This window comes from Pseudonaja textilis, chromosome 1, assembly GCF_049901715.1.
Source record: "Pseudonaja textilis isolate UNSWEBS1 chromosome 1, rPseTex1.2, whole genome shotgun sequence".
Classification (NCBI taxonomy): Eukaryota; Metazoa; Chordata; class Lepidosauria; order Squamata; family Elapidae; genus Pseudonaja; species Pseudonaja textilis.
Window position 1 is genome coordinate 39218864 of NC_141990.1, and position 18460 is coordinate 39237323.

General features: G+C 36.9%; 2 protein-coding genes across 3 annotated transcripts in view; one reads left to right on the plus strand and one right to left on the minus strand.

The window, feature by feature from the left end:
* Positions 1–4935: 4935 nt before the first annotated feature.
* Positions 4936–17083, plus strand: GNMT (glycine N-methyltransferase). Its single transcript, XM_026695914.2, has 6 exons — positions 4936–5467; positions 8274–8401; positions 11115–11228; positions 12016–12158; positions 15455–15576; positions 16357–17083. Exons 1-6 carry the CDS (start codon positions 5262–5264, stop codon positions 16526–16528), a joined length of 885 nt encoding a protein of 294 aa, XP_026551699.1. The 5' UTR covers positions 4936–5261; the 3' UTR covers positions 16529–17083.
* Positions 17084–17649: 566 nt separating this feature from the next.
* The window catches only part of PEX6 (peroxisomal biogenesis factor 6), a 29043-nt gene continuing 28232 nt past the window's right edge, over positions 17650–18460 (minus strand). For both annotated transcript variants that reach the window (XM_026695912.2, XM_026695911.2), the window contains exon 17: positions 17650–18142. In XM_026695912.2, the coding sequence (XP_026551697.1) occupies positions 18009–18142 (134 nt within the window). In that variant the 3' untranslated portion in view covers positions 17650–18008. The remainder of the gene's footprint in view (positions 18143–18460) is intronic.

Genomic DNA, 18460 nt, shown 5'->3' on the forward strand with positions numbered 1-18460 from the left:
TCTAGTGTATTACTTTTTGTGAATAAAGTGTGGTTAAGATAACATGTAATGAACATATGTGTTTGTTAGGAACTGCACATGTAATTTTGAATATGCAGCTTTTCTGAAATACTTCCAGAACAGGATTTCTGCATAAATTGGATGAACACATGTTATGCACTTGAAGCTGAATTGAAACTGTGCCAGTCCAAACAAATGAGCATAACCAGCAACCATGTCACATTATATATTAGTGAGTAGCAACTATGAACAGTGATTCCAGCTGGTGCTTTTTTGCCTGAATATTTCCTCATGGGAGATGCAGGTGTAGTCAACCTATGGCCAAGATGAAGAACCAGCCTCCTTATTTTTATGATCCTCAAAATCTACTCTGATCACATAAAGATGTACTGGATGTGCACTAGATGTGCCTTCAACACTGCAGGCATGTTTTCAAAGGAAAGCAGCTTTTCTTTTAAAAAGGTGGGGAGGGAGAAACTATTTTTGTCAACCTTCCCGCCTAGCCTGTCTGAAGTTGTTTTTGAGAAATAAAATAATTATTTCTTCTTCATCTACACCTGTATTCCTATAATTCAGTTATTTGAATTCCTGGTTATTAGTCAGCTGTTATCTTTTAAGAAAAGAAACATAACGAGCAGGCTTTATTTTAATGCCAGGAAATAGAAACAGAAAATCAGAGATTAGATGACACACAGAGAGAGATGTCATACAATAACAGACTTCTAAATCAACACCTATTTATTTATTTTGCTGTTTGAATTCCAGAAAAATCAGAGATGACAGAGAGAAAGGGAGGGAGGGAGGGAAAGAGAGAGATGTCATACCATAGAAACCATAACAGACTATGGTACTAAAGCTACACCCAACAGGCCCTGTTCTGTTTTGAATCTCCCTAAACTTTATTGTTTTAAAAGAATGTTGCAGTAACATTTTTGTGTGTGGTGATGAGGAACATTTTGAGACTTTCAATATGTTGAATTATTGTTGTTTGTTTATAATAATTCTACTAAGTTTCATTATAAGATAAAAATACAGAAGAAACAAATGTTAGAAAAACAAGGAAAGAAAAAATGCAGAGGCAGAAAAAACTAATGACATCCAACTTTCTTTGGTGCAGTAGATTACAAAAATAATACAACATCAACCTTTTGCTTTATATTTCACAACTTTTCAAGCCATTTCTATAATTACAAAGGATTATTTTTGTGTGTGCATTTGTACCCATAGCACATATTTCTTCTTGCTCTATTGTTATACAGTATATGGTTACATTGCATTATTTCCATTTGTCTGGGAAAGAGACACATGCACACTGATGGGAATGATAAACACTGCACCCTGTGCCCTAGGCAGCCTGTGTATTTCGTGCACCATGGAACTCTAAACCCACAGTCAGGATAATTAGGCAAGGCTTTAAAAACAGAGGCGTTGACCAGCCACAGAATTATTCATTTGGAAACTCCTAGGAAATAAAATGGGGTAGGTCAAGAAAAGTGTTAGGCAGAAGGAATCAGCAGGCCTCATGATAGAAATATACTTTATAGGACCTACCAGGTGATGTTGCTTCACTGAACATGTCTATCTGCCAGATTTAGTAGGATAGATGGAAATCACCAGATAAATAGGCATCCTGCTTAGAGTCCTATATATTCCTGCAAGAGGTGAGAGATACAGAGATACAGATCTGAAAGATTTCATTCGGTGGTTCACCTGGATAGCTCATAAAACTAATGCACTGTGTATAATCACATAAAGTACAAAAGTTAATGAATTCAGTTCCTGGGTTTGAACCTCATAGAGTAACATCTACAGGTGAAACTCGAAAAATTAAAATATCGTGCAAAAGTTCATTTATTTCAGTAATGCAACTTAAAAGGTGAAACTAATATATGAGATAGACTCATTACATGCAAAGCAAGTTAGTTCAAGCCGTGATTTGTCATAATTGTGATGATGATGGCTTACAGCTCATGAAAACCCCAAATCCACAATCTCAGAAAATTAGAATATTGTGAAAAGGTTCAATATTCTAGGCTCAAAGTGTCCCACTCTAATCAGCTAATGAAGCCATAACACCTGCAAAGGGTTCCTGAGCCTTTAAATGGTCTCTCAGTCTGGTTCAATCAGGAATCACAATCATGGGAAAGACTGCTGACCTGACAGTTGTGCAGAAAACCATCACTGACACCCTCCATAAGGAGGGAAAGCCTCAAAAGGTTATTGCAAAAGAAGTTGGATGTTCCCAAAGTTATGTGGAAGGGAAAAGTGTGGAAGAAAAAGGTGCACAAGCAGCAGGGATGACTGCAGCCTGGAGAGGATTGTCAGGAAAAGGCCATTCAAAAGTGTTGGGGACTTTCACAAGGAGTGTACTGAGGCTGGAGTCAGTGGATCAAGAGCTACCACACACAGATGGATCCTGGACATGGGCTTCAAATGTCGTATTCCTCTTGTCAAGCCACTCCTGAACAACAAACGTCAGAAGCGTCTTACCTGGGCTAAAGAAAAACAGAACTGGTCTGTTGCTCAGTGGTCCAAAGTCCTCTTTTCTGGTGAGAGTAACTTTTGCTGCATCTCATTTGGAAACCAAGGACCCAGAGTCTGGAGGAAGAAGGGAGAGGCACACACTGCAAGATGCTTGAAGTCCAGTGTGAAGTTTCCACAGTCTGTGTTGATTTGGGGAGCCATGTCATCTGCTGGTGTTGGTCCACTGTGCTTCATTAAGTCCAGGGTCAACGCAGCTGTGTACCTGTGAGATTTTGGAGATTTTGGAGCACTTCATGCTTCCTTCTGCAGACAAGCTTTATGGGAATGCTGAGTTCATTTTCCAGCAGGACTTGGCACCTGCCCACACTGCCAAAAGCACCAAACCCTGGTTCAATGACCGTGGGATTACTGTGCTTGATTGGCCAGCAAAGTCGCCTGACCTGAACTCCATAGAGAATCTATGGGGCATTGCCAAGAGAAAGATGAGAGACATGAGACCAAAAAATGCAGAAGTGCTGAAGGCCGCTATTGAAGCATCCTGGTCTTCCATAACACCTCAGCAGTGCCACAGGCTGATAGCTTCCATGTCATGCCGCATTGAGGCAGTAATTGCTGCAAAAGGGGCCCAAACCAAGTATTGAGTACATATGCATGCTTATACTTGTCAGAGGTCCGATACTGTTCTATGTACAATCCTTGTTTTACTGATTGCATGTAATATTCTAATTTTCTGAGATTGTGGATTTGGGGTTTTCATGAGCTGTAAGCCATAATCATTGCAATTATGACAAATCACGGCTTCAACTATCTTGCTTTGCATGTAATGAGTCTATCTCATATATTAATTTCACTTTTTAAGTTGCATTACTGAAATAAATGAACTTTTGCATGATATTCTAATTTTTCGAGTTTTACCTGTATGTCTACGAGCACTGACAAGTTGCAAATAAATCAAAACCAGTCCCATAGTGCCTGCTCTTGGTATGCAATGTAACTGAAAAGGCAGGGGATAGATGGTTCCACAAGTAACCTGGTCCATGCCACATCAGGCTTTAAGAGTAACAACCAGAACCATGAAGAGTAGAACCTAGGGGATTCTACTAGGAGCCAGGACTGCTCATGAAGTAGGCTGTGGTCTATTTTGTCAGAAGTTGCAATATTATCTTGGAAAAGTTTTTTCCTGCACATAGCTATGAAAGTTATTTGTGCATTTTGAAGGGCTTGTTTCCAGTCTCTCTGAACCCTGGATGATTTGCACTCTTATTACATTCAGAAAAAGAACAGAGATACAGACCAAGAAGCTCTTGGAACTGGATAACTATTGTCATTGTACTGTTTTTGTTTTTTTGTGGCTTTGAATTATATTGAACTGTTTTGGTGGACTTGCCCATGTGCCAGAAGTTTTGGAGAAATATTAGAAATTGGATTTTAAATATAACAAAACAAAATTTAAAACTTGAACCCGAAACCTTTCTGCTAAGTATGATAGATTTAAACATGGAGAAAAAATATCAATATTTAATTTTGCACATCATAACTGCAGCCAGAATAACCTATGCACAAAACTGGAAATTGTCTTTCATTCCTTCAGAGGAAATGGTAATTAAAAAAATACATGAATGTGCTGAGATGGATAGCCTAACCAAATTGTTAAAAAATAAACAAGATAGTGACTATTATGAAATATGGAACATTTGGTACAATTGGTTAAAGAAAAGGTAATATTTGATATTTGGATAAGTTATGGAAATGACAGAAGGACTGCATTTAATTATAAACTATATAGAGAAATTAAAACATTAAAAGAAAAAGGAGTTATTGTAACAAGGCAGATCACGTCAATGATAAAGAAATTTTTTTTTAACCATTGCTCAATATACACTGTAAAATGATGTCTGTATTTGTGTGTGTGTATGTGTGTATATATATTGATTTGTCTGTTTTAAATGTATGTCAAATGTTTACTAAATAAATAAATAAAAATATTGAACTGTTTTTTTATTATATGATTTTATTATATTATTTTTGATCACATGTGAGTATATGATTTTTATTAAATGATTTTAATAATGGATTTGTGATTGGTTTTTATTATTTATTAAGCCTGGAATTTGATTTTAAAAAGCAAAATATAAACTTGGGAAGTAAATATCTATTTTAACTTGGGAAGTAAATATCTATTTTATTAAAATATTTTTACATTTTTACAACTCACAAAATCCAAATTTAAATACATACATCACTTATAATAGTTACATTTTTAAAGAAAAAGCTGACAAAACGTGTTAAGACCCTGTTCTACCGGATTTTTTGTCTGTAATAATTCTATGCCTGTTTACTCAGTCTGTGATTCCAAGATAAGCCTAAGTAGCATTGACAGCCTGCCTTCCAGCGATGTTGGACTAGCATTCCCATAATTCATAGTCAGCAAGGCCAGCGCCAGGGGGATCCAAGCCACCCGGGAAGATTTGGGAAGGCTCGAGAAATATTAAGCAGGCCAGGGTCAAGACGTTTGACTTCAGGAACAGGGGGTGGGGGGGGGAAGGTGGGGAGAGGAGGAATGGCCCTTCAGCGGGCGGAGGGGGGAGTGTCCGCTATCCCCTCCTTGGATTGGCCGGCTGCGCCGAGGGGCGGGTCCCTGGCTGTGGCGACTGGCTGCCGGCTCCCCTGGAGATCCTAATTGTTGGAAGCGGCAGCTCCGGCGCAGCTGATCCGGAGCCGTTGAGGAGGTCGAAGCAGCCGTCACGCCACCTGCGCCTTGAGCCGCTCGCCTCGCCATGGTGGACAGCATCTACCGAACTCGCTCGCTGGGCGTGGCAGCCGAAGGGCTCCCGGACCAGTATGCCGACGGCCGGGCGGCGCGCGTCTGGCAGCTCTACATCGGCGATACGCGGAGCCGAACGGCCGAGTATAAGAACTGGCTGGTGTCGTTGCTGCGCGCTCAATGCTGCAAGACGGTGCTGGACGTGGCCTGCGGCACCGGGTGAGTCGCCAGGAGAAGTGTCGCTGGGCCCGCTTCTCTGCCTGCCTGCCGCACGCCAGGAGTTTTTGTGGTAAACGTGCAGGTAGAGCATATCGCCGGAGCTGCTGCTCCGTGCTAGCTAACCCGGAATCGCAGCGCTTCCTTTGAGTCTTCACGCTGCCTCTCGACAACAGATATAATGCGCGTCGAAATCCTCAGATCTGTGGCCAACCGCTCTTGCACATTTTTGTTGTATCTGGGGGTGAACGTGCCTGCCCGCTTGGGAAGGAGCCCTTTCTGTTCCTCCGGGGGGTGGGGGTGGGAAGGGGAGATCTGCCTTTTGGTCTTCCAAAGTCACTCACTTTTTTTGTGTTCTTTTTTGCTGAAAGGACACACCTTTCCAAACTCCCACTGGGTCAGGGGCTCCGGTAAAAAGTTCTGCCACCTGTGGTATCTGAAAGAAGTGAGTCCAAATTTAGCCATTACTCAGAGTAAACAGCTACGACCAAGGGGACATAAACATCAAGGGGTTTTGTGACACTCAAAAGACTTAAGCTTTGGCATAAGCTTGGGTGATTCTCTTTCACAAATGATTAAGGCTTGTTTGGAGCCTTAGGCTGTCTTCAGATTAAAGACCTATGATTGCATCATGCTGAGGCCTAAAGACTAAAATGTCCATATTTACATACAAAATTTACATACAAAAATTTTAAAATAATGCCTACAACTATTGCAATATGTGACATTTTAGCAGAAGCTTTCTCTCTTATAACCTGTTTTTCTACCTTCAATATCTTCCTAAAATAGGAATAGTTTGATGCATTTATTTTATTGTACTTTTAATTAATACATAATTTAGAATGCACTTTTTAATCAGCTGTATTGGGAGAATGGTCTGCCCATGATATTTTTCTGCCTGAAAAAGTGTTTCTATCCCCTTTTCCAAGCTCAGAGGTATGGAAATTCATATGGAAATTCCCATAAACATTGCTGCTTTTTCCTATCCATACTTGATTAATACATCAAATATTAATAATTTGTTGCCCTTTCGTATCAGCTAAAATCAGCCTGAGGTAATTGCCTCAACTTTGCCTCATGAAGCATTCAACCTTTTCAAGAGAACCCAAAGGTGCTTTTTTCAGGAGGCAACCGGACTTTCTTGTTTTTTTCTTTTGAAAAGGTTGCTCTTCTTATCTGAGAAGCTTCTTCAGCTCTGACAGGATAGTGGGGAATGGAAGGATTCTCTACAGACCTTTGCAAGAGAAGTTAATGTAAACAGAATGTTAGTCAAACATATTCCTGGACAAACAAAAGTGTCAATAGGTCCGTGTCAAGGTGGGCAACTTGGAAGTTTACATCTTCTCGTAGTGTGAATCATCTAGGATGGCACATTGTACATTTATTTCTGTTTCTCTTGTTTTTATATGTATAGGCTTAAATAAATGTACAGATACGAACACCTGAACACGTGCAGAAAGGTACTGCTGAATGTTGATTATGCAGTCTAAGAATATTCAGGGGATTATAAAATAGGCATTTATAGGCACAAATACAGTTCATTTGGGGTTCTAAAGAAGATGGGGTCTTCTGCAGTGCTAATTCCGCTAGTCTGAGGGACCACATTCTATATTCATCAGTTCATGCAATAAGATCAAATAGGATAAACTTCCTCCAGATCTCATCCCTATGAGGATGTCACATGATAGGACCTTGAGAGGGTTTTTTCATTCACTGTTCCCACTCTTTGGAACACCCTGAGATCCAGTCATCTTCATCCCTCTTAAACATGAGAAAAATGTTGATGACCTACCTTTTCTGTTTGTCACAGTAGGAGGTTGTGCTTAAGTGATATATATATGAGAATATATATACAACTATAATGATGTGGGAAAATACCCAAACAAAGCTGAATACCATACATATAAATACCTGAGAAAACTCAAGAAAACACACACACACACACACACATACACACACCCCAGTGGATGTGGATTTAAGTAGTCACAAGTTACATATATGGCACATTTCAGTTTCACCATGGTGGGTATCATTGTCCATTCCTGTTTTCTGAATGATTTTCTATGGTTCATTAGCCTAACTTGAGTTTGGCCAGACTTGAAATTACACGTGCTTAACTTATGCCTTGAAATGTATTTGAATTGGGTTGGTAGTTGGGCTGTTTGTTTGAGCTCCAAGCTTGGGAATTTGGTTGCAAACGTTTTGTCATTATTCGAGAATTGATTCAAAGCGCATTGGTGATGTCTCTTTGAATGGTGATGAAATGTTTGCAACCAAATTGCCAAGCTCAGAGCTCAAACCAACAGCCCAGTTCAGGCCTTCTTAATTCAGTTGACAAGGATTGTGTAATGCATGTGGTTACTTGCTGTTAATCATTGTCCATTTAAAAAGTAATAATGTAGTAAAGGGCCAGAGATGAGAAAAATAAAACTGGAGGAATCATTTCCACAAATATACGGTACTTTCTTTTAAGAACATACTTATCTTTGCTGTTTCAGAAGGGAGAGAATATTGATTTTATCTTTGCATAGATTTTAAATGAATATGTGCAGGTATTGTTTTTTTATTTATAAATTAAGAGATATACATGTAGGAGATATTGTGTATGCAGCCTTAGGAAAGAATCTTATATAGTATAGTAGCCATTGCCCTATCTTTCGTGGGTGATTTTTTTCTCTAACTACTAAAATGTAACTGCTAACGTAAGTAGAAGAGATTATTATGCTGAATTAATCTGAAAAATGGTACTTTAGATTTCATCCCTCAAAGAGTACCTGGAAATCATTTTCTCTTTCCATTTCTGGTGCAGTGTGGATTCCATTATGTTGGTTGAAGAAGGATTTAGTGTCACCAGTGTAGATGCCAGTGACAAAATGCTCAAATACGCCTTGAAGGAACGATGGAACCGTCGAAAAGAAGATCCATTTGATCATTGGGGTATTCTAATTTTTGGTTTAAGAATATCAACTGATTGCCCTCCCTAATTTTATGTACCCCAGATATATTGGAGTGTCACCTGTAGAATTTTGGGACTTTGGTCCAACAAATCTGGAGAATATTAGTTTTGGGAGTCTGGAGTCATGTATTCTTAGTTGATTCATATCCTGTTGACAGCAAAGTATTAAAACATTTTATTAGTTCCAGGGCAGTGTGAATGTAGAAAAAGCAGTAGTTAGGTGCTACATTTTGGTCCGTTCCCAAAATCGCTAGTCTGGGATCTCTGTCAGATACAAGGCTGAAAAGTGCTTTCCATGATGTTCTTTTTTAATCAGAAATTCAAACATGTAGAAACAAATTCAGGCTTACTATTTTAATTGTTCTCAGTTAAAAGTTCAGTTATTTACACACCCTTGTATACCTTCACAATTCAAAGTTTAGCCAGCCAGGGCAGTTTCGAATTCCAGAAGAATTGAAGCATAATGCTAACATAAAATGCTCATTCTGCCTAATGACTCCCAAGGGTCCATATATTTTTATACACCCCCCCAACATGACTTGACATAATACTTATCAATGCTTGAACACTCTTATTTTGGGACTTTTCTCACACCTAGTTCACATGAGAACTATCTAATGTATTGTGACTTCTTCATACTTTTCAGTTTGGTACATTTCCACAAGCTGTATAAGACAAATTCTTCCTGAGTAAAATGTTACTTTTTGTGTTCCTTCATATATTTTATATTTCATACATGCCTAACCACACATACAATAATATAAAGCTATACATGATTATATTACCTCATGATGATTGGGATTATATTGCAGCGATAGTTGCATTACTATAGTGATAAAAGTTCATTAATCAATGTAGTTGTACATATTACTTTGATTAATGAACCACCTATCTCTATGTTAATGCACTCTCCGGTCATTACATAAACATCTCTACTATTTAACATTTCTCTTTATTGTGCTAGTTGGAGTCTGAACTGTTGACTTGATCAGAATCTTAGCCCCATGTAAAAACAGGTCCTGGGCTCTTACGCTATTGGGATTTGAATGTTTCTCAACAACAGTATTTGAGCATCATTTCCAGGCTATGTTTAAACTATCAGTAAATTTATGTCTTGACAAGAAGAGCATGATGAAATTTGATCAGTGTTGTTGGAGCAGCTGCCAGAATGCCAATGTTATAATGTGCTCCCTGCTGACATATTTGGAGTGCAGGTAAATGAGGTGCCTGTACGGCATAGTGGGGAATGAATGGTTCCTCATCTCAGTCAAGGTTTTATAACTTGCCTCCGGAATTTATTAACCTTCATTCATAAACAAGAATGAAAACCAACTTGGCCTTCTGAAAATTGATCAATGAAATTATGACTCAATATTGCCTGTGTCCTTTATAGTACCATTTCCTAACCATTTGGAACAAGTTGCCAATATGTGGAGGCATCAAGTTAACGTTCTTCCAACATAACCTAAGACTGCTTTGACCTATATGTACATGCATTTAAATCTCCTCCACGGGTATTACCCATGGGCCAATAGTTTAAGATTGGTTAGTTTGGTAAGCAGAAGAACCAGAACCATTTTAGAAATGGCTCAAAGATATAGAAATTGTGATACTCTTAATGTCTTGCTTAATGTCTGGATGAGACAAGGATTTAAGAAACTTTAACATTTATTTTCCTTAACACTTAATTAAAGCTTTACATAACACCAATGATTTTGAGGATTATCTTTGAAACCATAGCTTCCAAAAGCATCTTGAATATATTTAACTGTACATCAATTTCTCCTTGGCCATAATCTGGCAGCACACAGTTTCTTGACCAGTTTTAGGTAATTTTTCATAACTCAGTTTGGTCTATGGACCAAGAGCTCTTGGCATTCCCACTGGATCAGTATCAGTCTAATGTAAACACCCCCCCCCCAAATTAGGTCTCAGCACAGTCAGTTTGTAACATAAGCAACACCGAGTTATCGAATCTAATAAAAAACAATTAGCTCGAGGATAAACCCAAGTTATTATTTCATTTTTTATCCTAACAACAAAGCCATGTGGTAATTAATTAAATTTATACGGACATAAAACATACAAGTCCACAGAAGAATCTGAAAATTATATAGGAAAAGTGGGATGGTGATTGGAATTGGCCCACAGTTTTACAATGATCAGGAGAATTTCTGGATAGAAGCAGCCCTTAAAACACATGATTGAATACTAGCACAGGTGCAAAAGTGCCGCATGCTATAGAAAGCTCAGTATTTCTTAACAATTTATTCTAGTAATAGTAAGATTTCAGGAAATAAGCTTTCTTTTGATAGAAGTAGAATGGAAGAGGAAAAGTGAGGATTCATTTTTTTTATCAGACAAGCTTTCATAACAGACTTTCCTGCAGTCACATTTTAAAAAGTGAGATTAGCTTCACGTATGCTAAGATGCAACTTGTTTAACCCATAGTTTATTGTATACAAACCGCAACTGGTTCAATTCATACAGTATATTAAACCACCAACCATTATGTATAAGATACAATGATAAAGCCATAAACTACTACAGGTTTAGCATATGAAACTAAGGTGGCAAGTTGATAATTTTCAGTTCACTTTTGCATTGGAAACATAACATCTTTTCTTAGATAGAGCAAGCCATGATGAAGAAGCAAAGGTTGTGTTATATAAAGTGTGCTTTTCTGTTCTGCAGTAATTGAAGAGGCTAATTGGCTCACCTTGCCAAGCGATCTACAGAAACCTGGTGAAGGCTTTGATGCTGTCATCTGCTTAGGGAATTCTTTTGCCCATCTTCCAGATTTTAAAGGTGAATGTCAAAAGATTGTCATTCAGAAGTCTGTTGCATTGCGAACAGTATAGAAAGGGAAAATCTGAGACTTTTCTTTAGTCTGTATAGAAATTTACTTTGACTTTAAATAGTAAATAAAAATGCTAGCAGAACTAAGTAATTCATTTAAATTCTAAAAAAGAACTAATTATTGGACTTTATGCTATGATAAAATTCATATTTTTTCACATAATCTATTTACATTCAAACTTTGTGTTGAAAATTACATCAATTTTGCTAGGGAATCCAAGTGGTTTAAATATTCTTCCTGAAATGAATATAATGATAGTTGTTTTAGTTTGCAGATTCTATCCAAATTTCAAGCACTTTTAGATGCATTCCATTTTGTATTTTTTCCTTCCTTCCAGGCTAGTGCTGGAGGGAATTGATAATGCAAATTTCAGTACTGAGCTGTAAATTTAAAAAAATGAATTTATCAGATTCTAACTTCACAGTTAAAAAATATGCAAAGAATGGATGATACAAACCACGTGCTCCACAGACATGCTGTCTATTACTACAATGCCCTCTAATTATTTTAGGCAAGGGGAACTCCAGAAAAATAGTCCTGGGTACAAAGGGATGGCTATTGGAGGGGTAATGGGGGGTAGTTTTTGAGTGCACTAATACCCATAATTTAGGTATTGCCTTGTTAATCAACAGAAAAATATGTCTAGGATAGCCAGAAGTTCCCTTGGATTGAAAGCAAAAAGCAATATAAAGAGAACAGGAAGACATTCAACACAAATTTTGTACCTATTCCTAGGTGACCAGAGTGTTCATAAACAGGCTCTTAGGAATATTGCCAGCATGGTTCGTCCAGGTGGCATTCTTGTCATTGATCACCGTAATTATGACTACATCTTGGAAACAGGTTGTGCTCCTCCTGGAAAAAATATCTACTATAAGGTAATGCTGGAAATAACTTCTCCCTAACCCCATAATGGCGAACCTATGGCACGCGTGCTGAAAGTGGCACGCAGAGCCACTTTTTTTTTTCCAATTTTTATTTATTTATTCTACTTATAGTCATCAGTACATAAACAGTGTGGCACCTAATCATCATACATTTTGGTGCAAACAGAAATAGCAACATTAATCACATCCCTTACATTCATCACATTTGAATATATAATTCTAATATTGATACACATATTTATAATAGTTTGTGATCCTTCATTGTTTAATTATTCAGCATTCCAATACCTTCTTCTACTGCCAATCACCATATTGTTTAAACATACATAATAATTTCATTATTCAAATTGTGTGTCTGTGTGTGTGTCTTGGCGAGTAATGTGGTTCCAGGTTTTTCCATTTCAATACAAATATGGTCATGGTTATATATCCATCCTTATTCTATTAGTTAAAAATTGTCCCCTTTGGTTGTCACTTTGAGCTTACCACCTACTTACCTTATGTTTTCCCTCCATTTATTCCCTTTAATTCAATATAATTACCTCATTCTACATTAATAACAATATTATTCTGTCTACTACATATCACATATACATATATTTTAGATTAGATTCAGCATGGTATTCTTTCTCTCAATCACCTTATAAATCATCTCTATATTACAAAAATATTAATCTGTTCAATTAATTATAAAATTTTTTCCTTCAATTCCTTATTTTTATATATCACAGCACATGACCTTGCAGAATCTTCTTCCCTATTATTCTTTTACCCATTGTCTCTCATCCTATTAACTATGTAATTTCTTTTCATTCTTGTTTGTTTCCTGTTTCTCTTTCTTTTCTGGTCCTTTCTCTTAATTCTCCTTTTTCCCATTATTATTTCCCTCCATTTCTCATTCCAGTCATTTATTTTATCCCCTTCCCTCTTTCGATTTTTCTTCTGTAATTCCCTCTTCTGCTTTTTCCCTTTCGTTATTACATCAAAGCACAAATTTTTAACTTTCTTTCCCACCCCCCTGTTTAAATGGTCGTTGTTCCACTTGATCTTCAAGGCTGGTTTCCTTTTTGTTTAATTCCTCCCCTTCTGGTTCTCTTTGTTCTTCTTCAAACTGAGTCGCCATTTCTAGTTTTTGTAATATAGTGTTGCACATTTCCAGATTCACTTTCATCATTTCTTTCATATCTTGTAGATCCAATCTCATTTCTGCAAATAGTTCTCCCCTTTTTTAGGCTGCTCCTTTCCCCCTGCTTTCCTTGATAATTATACAATCCAAATGTCCAGTAAGTTGTTTCAACCAGCGTCCTTTATATTTAATTTCAACAATCAATGTCCACTAGTCTTTGTTTCCAGGTTCCTTCTATTGGTTTTACCAAAGTCACCAGATAGTTCCAAAGCAATTTCTTCAGATGTCTTCCCCTTTGTAATATTCTGATATTTCACTTTTCAAGTTTTTTCAGCCTTTTTATTTTATTATAATGAAGTTTCACTTACTTTCTTTTAAGTTCCTAGTCAATTTTAAAAGGACCAGACACTTTTCAAAAAGTCACTGAAATTTTTCCTGTACCATTAGATGGCGCTCTTAATTCTGTTTCCACGTTCCACCCTTTTTTTTCACTTCTTCCTCTTTTTTTAAATATAAAACTTTTGTTAATTTTTTTTTAAAATAAATTTTATTGACTTTACAATTAAAAACATATCAACAATACATACACAAAAAGAGAAAAAAAGAACATCCGGGCTAGCAAACCGGAGAAAGAAGAGAGTAAAGGGTGTAGAAGAAAAAAGAAAGAAAGAAAAGAGTAAGAGATGGAAAGGATACATCTAAAAGAAAACAATATCCTTTTCGACAGTCTATAAGATCCATTTCACCTAAATTAATTCAAATATGCTCATTTCGTCTACTATACTTAAATTACCCTTTATCTTTTAGTCAGTTTATCTCTGGCTTAACCAATTGTACCAAGAATTCCAGTTATTGTAGAATGTTGAGGACCCTTTGTTTTTTAAGGCTATCGTCAATTTGTCCATTTCTGCACATTCACATATTTTCTGGATTACCATTTGTTCTGTAGGTATATACGGTGATTTCCAGCACTGAGCAAACGCTAATCTGGCCGCCGTTAAAATATGGATTGTTACATATTTCATCTTTTTGGATAAATGTTTGTCAGAGATCCCTAATAGGAAGAACTCTGGTTTATATTCTATTTGTTCTTTAGTTATCTCCTCCAACCATTTTCTAATTTTTTGCCAATATCTCTGGGTTTCCTTGCAGGACCACCACATGTGAAAAAAGGTTCCTTCTGAGCTTAAAATTAAAATTTAAGTAATTAAGTAAATTAAGTAATTAAAAGCATATGAACATTGACTTCTGTGACTTCAAAGCACTACTGCATCAGAGTAGATAGTATTGGAATAGACATACAGGAAGCTTTTTCGTATAGCATATGTATTCTTTTTAATTGCTAATTAAATTGTTAGCTAATAGTTTTCTAGTCTCATATCTACTCCAGACATTGAGATCTCAATATATCAGTACTATTACTTAGTTGCTTAGTTATTTAGTACATTATTCAAGGTTACCTCAACCTTCCCTCCTTCTGAGGTCAGTAAAATGAGGACCCAGATTGTTGAGGGCAATATGCTAACTCTGTAAACTGCTTAAGAGATAGCTGTAAAGTGCTGTGACGCGATATATAAGTCTGCTATTGCTATTGCTATTACATATGAAGCTACTCAACTGAGAACATTGTAGAGTTAGATGTAGATAGCAAGATGATTAGAGTACTCATAAAGGTATAGATCTAATAGATGGTAAAAACATTCTTACCCCAGTCGTGAGATATCTGGCTCCAAACATAAAATATTAATAGTTGAAGCTGATTATCTAACATAAGCCTGTTGGCAGTGCAAAGATCAAAACTGAGAATCTCCAGCTACCACTTTTCTAGAGTAGCATTGTGCTGTTGTTATTGCTACCACTACTACAACATACAGTACTTTTTTCTCCAGAGGGAATAAAATAGCACAAATATAGTTGAGGAATAAGTAATTAACTGACTATGGGCAGAGTGCACATTATGATATAACCAGAAGGAAGAGGAACAACCATTGTTACAAATTTGGGGTTTTTTTTTACTTATGACAAAAGTAGGTTATAAAAGGCAGCAGTGTTGTTCTGCAATTTGGAGCTGGCTTAACACAGTGAACAAGCCACCAAGAAACAAATGCAGAAAAACATTAAGTACAGAGAACTAATTAATTTCGCTCTCTTTCTTTCTCAGAGTGATTTAACCAAAGACATTACTACCTCAGTTCTCCTTGTCAACAACAAACCAAACATGGTGACATTGGACTACACTGTGCAGGTCCCACATGAAGGCAATGATGGAGATTCAGATTTAAGGTATGTTCTCTGTAGAACCCACATGATTACTGTATCTCCACTTTGATAACCAGGGTTAGCATAACTAACCATTTGGCATAGGGATAGAGCAAACAGACATTCCTGGGCATGCATGCATGCACGCATCCATCCAATTTGTAGTGCTACTGATGTCTCTGGACAGTGAATCTGGGCATCTAATAAAGATTTAAAAAATCCATTACAGATAAACTCCCCAGTGCCATAGGATAAATAATAATCTCTCTCACATCAATAAAAAGAGTTCATCTACCTGCCTGACCTAAATGCGCAGGAAACCGCTATGTCTTTTAATTACTTTACATATTATACTGTACCTATCCATGAGATGGCCCCAGAAACCTGCTCATCTCTAAAAACCCTCAAATTAACAGATATAAGTGACAGGACCACTTTACATTATCTAAGCCTATGAAACAGCATTCATACATTCAGTTTGGACCCTCTGATATGTAAATTAATATTTCTTGATTTGTACTAATATAAGCAGAGAGTAAGATTCCATCCATACACTAATAATTGTTAATAAAAAGTATTCTATTTTCTTAATTACAGTCAATCTCAAAGTACAGTAATTTTGATTTGCAGCATGCTTTTTTATCAGGATCCTCAAAGGATCATGGACAAATTAGTGTTCCTGAATTTGAAGTGATTTAAATGGAAAGGGGAAAAGCCAAGTTCCTTACATTGGTGTGTCTCTGTATTAATATCTTCATGTTTCTGTTACTTAGCTATTAACACAAATTTTCTGTCTTTTATCAGTCAGTTCCGTCTTTCTTATTATCCACATCGTCTGGAGCCTTTCACAGAACTGTTGAAAAATGCATTTCAAGGCCAATGTGAACACACAGTCCTAGGAGACTTCAAGCCTTACACATTAGGCCAGAAGCCTGCCCCATGCTATTTCATCCATGTAATGAAGAGAACTGGCTGAGGCCTAGTCAACAGACTGCTCTAGCTCAAGTATGGGGTCTTTTCAGTGGGTGGCAAGGTGCAGAACTTGTTCAAGCAAGAATAAATGTGCAGAGGTACTATATAAACCAGAAAATAATTTTTCCAAAGAGTCCAGTCTAATTAATCCACTTTGAGGATTGAACTGCTCAATGGCATTGGAGGGAAGGAGATGGGATAAGATTACTTTGCATCTCAGTCTCAATTGCACAGTTGGATAAAAAGTTCATTGTTCTCTCTTTACTTTTTTCCTCTTTTTGCTGGAAGTGCCTGGCTAATTTACACCTATGTTAGATTAATGATTACAGTGATGCAGGGTTTCTTCAAGAGCTGGGAAGAACGGAACAATAGGAACAAAAAAGCTGATTTCATTCTGTATTGTACCTGGGGAATCAGTGCCCCTTCGGTTTAAGTTGGACTATATTCCTCACAGCCTACAGCCAACATAGCTGGAGCTAATCAGGACTGATGACTGGTGTGTGTTTCCAACACCTTGTGAGATAACTTCAAAATAAATCTACTTCCTGCCTTCACACTATTACTGTCCCTTGCAGCAAGCATTTCTGTGTGTTTGTGTCTTTTGCTGCTGCATCTGTAGAACAGGCCATAGAACAATGAAATTTATTTTTACAGTAATAGAAGATACTTTTTTAAAAAGTTCCCTCATTAATAAAATCAAAATTTCCATTTATTTTTGCACACCTTAGTAGTGATGGGAAGAGGTGGCAGAGAACTATGATTTCATTTTAGATTGACAGTTTTAATCTTAACATATGGAGGGTTTGCCTGAATTCCAAATTTCTTGTTCTGATTTTACAGAGTTCCCAAAGGTTAGAAAATTCTCAAAAGTACTTCTGAGAGAAGCCAGCATGTGATCAGCTGCAGAAACTATTGCAATCATATTTTATCAGTTGTTGCCCTCTGGAACAATAGTACTTAAAATCTGGCCACTACTGATTCTCTCAATTTTAAACCCAGAAAGAAACCAACCAACCAACCACACACACACACACACACACACACACACACACACACACACACACACACACACACTTTCACATTTATGAGAAATGATAAGATTCTCACTTAGTGAATTAGATAGCATTTTTGTTTTCCAGATAAAGCAAAACAGCCTTTATTTAAATACATTTAAATACTTAAGTCATTTCCCTCGTAATTCAAAGGGTCATTAGAGGGCCTATGATTTCCTATCTGATGCTGATCACTTTATAGATGCAATGGTCCCAAGTATGAATGAAGATTAATTTGCAACACATCCTGTGAATTTGAACATCAGTCTCAGGTCCATGCCTTGAACTCACATGTCTAACTCATCTGACTCCACACGATTGTGACTAAGTCATCACTATTTCTTTTAATAAGAACAATGTTCTCATGGCAGCTTTTATTCTGTACTTCTGGGGTTATATGAAAATTTCTTTTTGGGTCATGTCTGTTTCAAATCAAGCAGCAAATTTCTGCTGGATCAATGTATATCTAAGTAGCTCCATTTCAGAAACAGAAGGCTGTAGCCTTGTTGCAGCTTGTATGAAATCGTCCATGGTAAGAGTAAATTCTGAGCTTTCAGTATCCAGACCTGGAATAAAAGTAAAATGATTTAAATTAAAATTAAAATCCTTTTGGACATATATAGTGTATGTTGCTCCTGGCTAGGCAATGATAAATATATATATCATTTATTTATAAAAAAAATCAGTGCTGGTCTAAACATTGTTCCTTTGCTCATGCTTAAGTCTATAGGTGTTGTCTCTTATCATATGACTTATTCACTCATGCCTTACATCAAACAGGATATCAATTCAAAGGTAATTCAGTATTTCCCTAAAGAAGCCAGTAACTTTTAAAAGATCAGTAAAAGCTTAACCTGAAGCACTAGTAGTAATAGAAAAACAAT